The sequence below is a fragment of the Delphinus delphis genome, chromosome 11 (assembly GCF_949987515.2).
Source record: "Delphinus delphis chromosome 11, mDelDel1.2, whole genome shotgun sequence".
NCBI classification, from domain to species: domain Eukaryota; kingdom Metazoa; phylum Chordata; class Mammalia; order Artiodactyla; family Delphinidae; genus Delphinus; species Delphinus delphis.
The window spans coordinates 12182384-12190242 of NC_082693.1; the positions used below are offsets into that span (position 1 = coordinate 12182384).

General features: G+C 40.4%; 1 protein-coding gene across 1 annotated transcript; it reads left to right on the plus strand.

Annotated features, from left to right (window-relative positions):
- Positions 1–2620: 2620 nt before the first annotated feature.
- On the plus strand, positions 2621–6558 carry PDE6H (phosphodiesterase 6H). The gene is made up of 3 exons (XM_060026126.1): positions 2621–2754; positions 3895–3935; positions 6482–6558. Exons 1-3 carry the CDS (start codon positions 2621–2623, stop codon positions 6556–6558), a joined length of 252 nt encoding a protein of 83 aa, XP_059882109.1.
- Positions 6559–7859: the final 1301 nt, after the last annotated feature.

The following is a 7859-nucleotide window of genomic DNA, read 5'->3' on the forward strand; positions in this document are numbered from 1 at the left end:
TCAATTTGTTTGCAGGGCTTCCTTGACTGTCAGAAGGTCTACTATAAAAAGGTTACTCCTTTTTGAGTATTTTTCACCGAACACTCTACGTTATTCCCTCTTATTTTCCCCATTACCCTAAAAAGAAGATATTATTTGATTCATTTTATAGATGGAGTGAGACCTAGAGAGGTTATGCAACTTATCCAAGGTCACATAAACAGTTCTGTGGAGCAGGAATTTGAGATTATTTCTATTTGATTCTAAAGCATCTACTCTTTACACTGTTTTGCCCCCTAAAGGGTGATTTGACTGACTAAGGTTACCTTAGCTTAGACCCTCACATTATAGACTTTGGATCTAACATAGTACGATCCCAGTTAGAGTTGCCAGATAACATAGAAGATGCCCAGATCAATTTGAATTTCAGATAAACAACAACAAGACAATTTCTAAGTATAAGTAAGTACCGTGAAATATTTGGGATATACTTATACGAGAAAAAAAGTCATTTGTTGTATAGCTGAAATTCAAATTTAACTGGTCTTCCTGTATTTTTATTTGCTAAATGTGGCAATCCTAAACCTAGTAGGCTCTCTAGATTAAAGAAAGGAAAGTTTGTAGTTTCTTATTGCTTTGAAAGAATTGGCAAGTCCAAAAGCTTGATCTGAGGGAAATTCTCTAATTTTCCTCTGTGGCTTTGGCGGAGCTGGGACGTGTCTGTTACTGGTGGCACGGTCAGAGAGTAATGCTTCTCTCGGCTGCCCGCCAAGCCACTCCCATGGTCCCAACCACACTTGGGAGAGGCACGAACTTTGCCTGTTTACCAGAGCAGGAGAGGGCCCGCAGCACAAGAATTGGATTCGGGGAGTAGAGGAGCTGGCAGCATATTTTCTAAAGCCACTGAGGGCTTTATGAGGTGAAGATCAGCTGACGCTTTACATATGGTTTGACGGAGAAGGTCACAGGAATGTCACAGGATCTCAGGACCCAAGTTTCAAAGTATTAGTTCTCTTTATTTATTTATTCACTCATCTGACAAATATGTATGTGGCATACCTACTATGGGCCGGGTACTGTTGTAGGTTCTGAGGCTACAGAAATGAACAAAGACTGAAAAAGCAGCCTCATGGAGCATATTCCAGTGGGGGATTAAGACAAGATCCATTGCATGTGTAGGTGATCCAGGACCCTGGCCAGCTTCACCATCCCTGGTTCCAGCTCACAGAGTAGTCAATGTGTTTTTATTGAGCAAGTTGAGGACTGGGCAGGATCGAAATAAAATAGTAATTGGGGAAGAGAAAATAGGGAAAAATATCTTGGAGGCAAGGAGTTATTAATAATTTTACATGATTTTGAGAGTAATAAGAAAAAGTTAATAAAAGTTACACAATATAAGTTTTGAAGGGTGTGCAGTGTGGCAGAGAGAGAGAAAAGATGGTTAGCATGAGCTAAACATTGTTGGGAACAATTGAAGTTAAGAATATTAGCATAAATCTATAATGAATGAAATATGGAATTCTATGAAAACAAGCTCCCAGGCGGTAGATTATGGACAGGTTGGCTCCAGGTGGGAGATTAAGGCTGTTTGGAAGTTCTGTGGAGGTTTTTCAGAATCTTCCTTCCCAGATTAAGTGCTATCGACTTTTGTTATAGAGTAGGAGAAAGAAAAGTATTCTTTAGCTTAGCATAAATCATGCTAATTCGTTATTACATGTTATTATAACATGTAATAAAAATTTGTTATGTTCTTTTATTTGTACTTGAAGAATGACTATGTACATTTTTGTAGCTAAAATGAAAGTCTGGGAAAATTATATTGGATAGCTCCTTGATTTAGATAGGAGAAAACGTTGAAGATTTCTGAGGAATATGTGGCTAGAAAACTTTATATCTGGTTGTGGAGTTAAAGCACACACTTACTACTTAATCACCGCACACTGTCTTCTGTGTGCTTGTGTGTGTGTGTGTGTGTGTGTGTATTGGGATGTATTGAACACTTCCGTGGTGTTGGTACACCAGGTTCAGAGTTTCCCCTATCCAGACTACTACACTGTCATCCCCAGAACTAGGAAAGAAGTCTCTGCATCACATGAGAAGTAAATAAAATAAGGGCCATAAAGAACAGAGACCATAAAAAATGGGTCAATAAACATTCAGAGTCAGGTTATTTTACAGCTAGATGGAAATATATGTAAAGCTTAAAGAATTTTTCAGTGCTGCAAAGACTATAGACATTCTTTAGTTCATTTCTCTCCCTCTATAGATGGTAGAACTGGTGATCAAACAGAAGGACATCATTTATAATAAATTCACATAGAAAGTTAGTGGCAGATTTATTGGAGCAACAAATCCATCCAGATTTTTGAACTCTATCAGTTGCCAGTTTATATCCCACTCTACTGAGCGCCTCCCTTGATGTATACCACATTCTCTTAAAAATCCCTTTAAAAGATAACTTCTCCCTTTTGGTGTCAACACAAGATACTGAGCTTCTTTATCAGGGTGTTTTTCTCCCCACCTCCAGTTTATCGTCAGGGTCTAATACGTAATGGTTCTCATACCTTGAAGGGTCTTCTTTTTTTCTCTTACTGTCTAAGGAGCCTGAAAGAAAACCATCAGCCCCCCAAGGACCAGCAGAATGAGTGACAATTCTACTGTGGCCCCTCCAACTTCAAACCAAGGTCCCACCACCCCACGCAAAGGACCCCCCAAGTTCAAGCAGAGGCAGACTCGTCAGTTCAAGAGCAAGCCTCCTAAGAAAGGTGTGAAAGGGTAAGACTAAGATTAAAAATTAGACTTTCTATTGTTTTTTTCCCTCCATATGGCTGATTCACTTTGTTGTACAACAGAAACTAACACAGTATTGTAAAGCAATTACACTCCAATAAAGATCTATAAAAAAAAAAAGAGTGCTTTGGCTTTAAGAAATTAATGCTCACAATATTAAATAGACTTATAAAAATTTCCAACCCCACCCTCTGTTTTCCTATCTAAGAGAATCTTTGCTGAATCATGTTTTCAGTCCTGGAATCCTTTCTACAGGAAAGGATTCCTGATCTACAGCCAGAATTAACATGGAAAATGGAACCTTCACAGTGACCTTCAACTTGACCTTTCAGACTTTTCTTGACCACTCTCCTTCGCTGATGTAACCTGTGCTATAATCTGGAACACAGAAACACTGGCCACTTCTAGAACACACCGTTTATTTTTATGGCTTCAAATCTTCTCTCTTCAGTTCTTTGTTTTTCTCTTTCTCTTCTTGGCAAAATCTTGTTTATTTTCGACACACACTCATGTTAATTTCTTCTGCAAGCCATTGCTGACTCCCTTAGACAAACATTATCGTTACTTCCATGTTTGCATTTTGTACATTCAGCGATGGTAACTTGTGTTATTTTATATTACATTTATTTCTTGTCATCTGTTCCCTGAGACTGAGATCCCTCAGAGAAAATTTGTGTGTTTGTTTTTTTCCTTAACTCCCAGGGCCTAACACAATGCCAGGGACATAGTAGATGCTTAATATGTACTTTTGGATAAACTAAACAAATGGATAAATTAATCATTTTAATGACTTTCATATTGCTTTCTCATTCTAATTTCTATTTTAAAAAGTGGAGCTTGACTAAATTGCCCCACTGATCTCTCTTTTTTTTTTTTCTGGCTCTTAATTGTCTTGAGCTAAATTTTTACAGAGGGGAAACTATCCGTCCTCTGGGACACATTGTCTAAAACCTGCCTGAGTGCCATTTCCTTTGTGCCAACTCAATGCAGACAGAAGGGATTTCTCAAATACAAAAACTTAAACTTCTTCTTCTTTCTCTTTGAATCAGGAAACTCTTCACATGACTTATTCCAGGATCCTTCGGCTCCGATATCAGCTAATTTCTCTTGTATTTTTTTCCATAGGTTTGGAGATGACATTCCGGGCATGGAGGGACTAGGAACAGGTGAGCCACGGGAAGATTTCAGTGACTTTCACCCTTGGAATTTCACCTTTTTTTCTCCTTCAGGCCACATGGGGCATTTGAAAGTTACCAGAAATACCTAAGGCAGCAGATTCTTTAAAGACCTAGAAAAGTGGGGTTTTAACTTAACTTCCAAAATAAGTATGTGTATGCCCCGAGGCTAAAACTCTAAAAGAAATCAGACTTGCCCCAAAGTTTAATGAATCTTCGTGTTTTGTTAAATACTCTTGAGGGAGGACAACGCTGAATTGTAGTCTTTCACGGTAGAAGGATTCTTAGAGCGAGTCTAGACCAACTTTATTTTTCAGAAGAGAAATCTGAGACATAGAGGAATTAAGTGACAATCTGAGACCACAGAGTGAGGTACTGGAAACAAGGGTGGGGCCAGGAGAGCCTTTTCACTCTGTAGGGCCAACCACTCCCTCACCTACTTCCTTTTTTCACACATCCTCTGGCACCCAGAACAGGGCCCTACATACTGAAAGTATCCGGTACAATATTTTTTAATTGGCTAGAATTTTTATTTGTTGGATAATGCATGCAAATTACTGCACATCCTTTTTTAAAAAATTATTTATTTTATTTATTTATTTTTGGCTGCACTGGGTCTCTGCGGCTTCACACGGGATCTCTCTAGCTGCGGAGAACTGGAACCACTCCTCGCCGCGGTGCACGGGCTTCTCATCGCGGTGGCCTCTCCCGTTGCGGAGCTTGGCCTCTAGGGGCACGGGCTCGGCAGTCGTGGCTCGCGGGCTCCAGAGCTCAGGCCCAGCAGTTGTGGCACAGGGGCCCAGTTGCTCCATGGCATGTGGTGTCCTCCCAGACCAAGGCTCGAACCCATGTCCCCTGCACCTGCAGTTGGACTCCCAACCACTGCTCCAGCAGGGAAGTCCCCTGCATGTCCTTTTAAAAATTAATAGACGTTATTTTTTAGAGCAGTTTTAGGTTTATAGGAAAATTAAACAGAAAGTACAGAGTTCCTATAGACCCCCTCTGCCACCTTCCTCTCCCTGTACATCGTTTCCCCTATTATTAACATGTTGCATTATCGTGGGGCATTTGTTATACTTCATGACCCAATATTAATACATTGTTATTAACTGAAATAGCTTGTTCATTCTCTGTGTTGTCCAGTTCCTTGGGTTTTGACAAATGCACAATATCCTGTATCCACCATTACAGGTTCATACAGAATACCTTCACTAGCCCCCCAAATTTCTTGTGCTCTACCTGTTCATCCCTTTCTCCCCGTAAACTTCTGACAACCACTAATCTTTTTACTGTCTCTATAGTTTTGCCTTTTCCAGGTGGTCCTACAGTTGGAATCATATAGTATGATTTCTTTCACTTAGTAATATTTATCTAAGCTCCCTCCATGTCTTTACATGGTTTGATAATGCATTTCTTTTTATCACTGAATATTTCATTATATGGTTGTGTCACAGTTTATTTGTGCTATTGAGAGGCATCTTGATTGCTTCCAAGTTTTGGCAATTATGAATAAAGCTGCTATAAACTTCCTTGTGCAGGTTTCTGTGTAGCCACATGTTTCCAGCTCATCCAATACACTTTTGATAAATGGTGGCACTCATAGCAATCAGTGTCCTTTCCGGGCAACTCTCAGTTTATCTACTTTTTATTGTCTAATGCCACTCCTCGGATCTCAAATAGAATTTCTAGCCACTTTGATAAAGCTCAGATGATACTCTTTTAAATCAAATGCTTCTCTATTTTGGCCAGGTGTGTATAAGACCAGCAAATTCACTTTTGACTCTGGAATACATCCTTAACTCTGCCAACATATTTGGAACAGTGACAAAAGGTTTATACTGATGGAAATTCTGAAGTCTTTGATCTGGTTCTAGTCTAGTCTCTACAACTGTGAGATGTTTTGCTGGGTGTTTAATCACTCTGGGTATCAGCCAGCTTCCCTGTAATTCGGGAACAATAATATCTTATTGCTGATGCAAGAGACTGGATGAGATGATGCCTTGAGATCACTTCTCAGTATGCGGTGGGATATAAGCATTTCAGAATGTAAAGGAGCTTAAGAGCAGTCAGAGAAGCCCAAGAAACACGTCTGGATTGGTAAGGAGTAAGGAGACTGGATTTCCAGACCATGGGAATTTAAAGCACCCCTATTTCTCACTTTAACCCTTGGCCTAACTAGAATTCCACCTTTGTTCCCTCTTTAGTGGTTTTGTGAGACTCTGTGTGATCAGAGAGTTACACTCCCACAGGATAGCCCCAGTCAAAAGCCTTGGATCATCTCCCCAAAAAGGACGCAGAATAAAACCAACACAAGTACCTTGGGAGCCTGTTCTGGGGGAATCAGAGCCCTGCAGAGGATTAAACAACTGGTCTGATCCTTCCTGGGATGAAGGGCCATTCTAGACAACTTGCCGGTCATCTAGACAGCGTATGGAAGGGAGGGGTGAGGGGTCTCTGCCTGAAGGATGCCCTTTTGAGCAGAAGAGGTTCTCCTAGGGGTGAGATTGGCTTATAAGTTCTTCTTTTTTCCCTTGCAGATATCACGGTGATTTGTCCTTGGGAGGCATTCAGCCACTTGGAGTTGAACGAGCTTGCTCAGTTTGGGATCATCTGAGGCACCAGAGGTTCTGCCACTCTCAACAGCATCTGCTGTAACTTTGGTTACTTCTGCCCTATTGATCTGCCAGAGTCTTGACATAACAGCTGTCGGAAGTGGTTTCTTTGGCTTACACAGTCGTTTCCCTTAAGTTACTATTAAGAGTTCTCTTAGTGTCAGACTCTCTCATGCAGTATAGTTTAGCTCAGACAAGTGGGTGAAATCAACTTTTTATAGGGCCTTTCAAACATTACCACTTTTTCCTATCAGCTGGTTAGAAGTCATCAGTATTTCTCTAAAGTTTAAGTCTTTCAAATCTGTTTTTGCTAGGCATTAATTATGATTGGTATTAGGCTTTGAAGATACCATTTATGTCACTCCTCTACCATTTTCTTTAATAAAGGAGATACCTCGAATCTCATGATGAAGTTGTATTAAATGCTATATGCAAATATCTGATGTCCTGTTCTGAGACCCAATTAAACAAAGAAGGCACAGTCCCATGGGAAATAAGCACAGTGCATGCAAAGGAGCATAGGATTAAGAGTCAAGTTCCGATTCCGCTTTATAACTTTGTAAATCACGGCCTCTCTGGGTCTAAATTTTACTGGACTAGGTTATCCCTGAGATCTGATGCAGCTTTAAACTGTACAGTTCTGAGTTGGTGGCAAACTGGAGATTTAAACTCAAGATTCTGAGCCTTCTGAGTGCCTTGATTCAGTGGATTGAAAAGATTTGTATCCTTTAAAGTTTAGATTCAGATGCAAAAGATAGGTAGCGGAATCGGAAAAATAAAATAATGGTTTGCTTCACCAGTGAAGTAGTGTCAGATGTAATGTGCACATAGCTATATTTCCCTAATACTTTCAAGGCAGTTGTGCAATTCAAGGGCTGCCTCTGTCTGGCTTGGATGTTTTGGGTACTAGCAGTATTAACTTCTTCATTTCAGTTTTGTAATTTGTGGCAAAAGAATGGAGTAAATTAACTGAAAAGAGAGGCAGGATGATAGAGGGGAAAGAGATTTGGGTTCTAATCCTGCCGCCATCATTTTGGGCAAAGATCTCACTCTTGGGATCCTCCAGTTTGCCTGAATTAAGTAATCTGAGGTTCACGGTAGCGATAAATTCTGTGACTTTGTCTGAGCACGGGAACGAGAGATGCTCAGCGCTGGAGAACATTTCTTCGGAACATTTCTTCGGCTGCAGGCTCTGCACTCACTGTTTCGCACAAATGACATTGTTACCTTCTGGCCAGAAATCTAAAAGCCCAGGGGACACATCTGGATTGGAATGGGGTAAGGACACTGGGTTTCCAGATCA

Coding starts and splice junctions, on each gene's coding strand:
- PDE6H (XM_060026126.1), top strand. CDS start 2,621: ATGAGTGACAATTCTACTGTGGCCCCTCCAACTTCAAACCAAGGTCCC. Junction 2,755..3,894: donor CCTAAGAAAGGTGTGAAAGG/GTAAGACTAAGA, acceptor TTTTTTCCATAG/GTTTGGAGATGACATTCCGG. Junction 3,936..6,481: donor CATGGAGGGACTAGGAACAG/GTGAGCCACGGG, acceptor TTTCCCTTGCAG/ATATCACGGTGATTTGTCCT.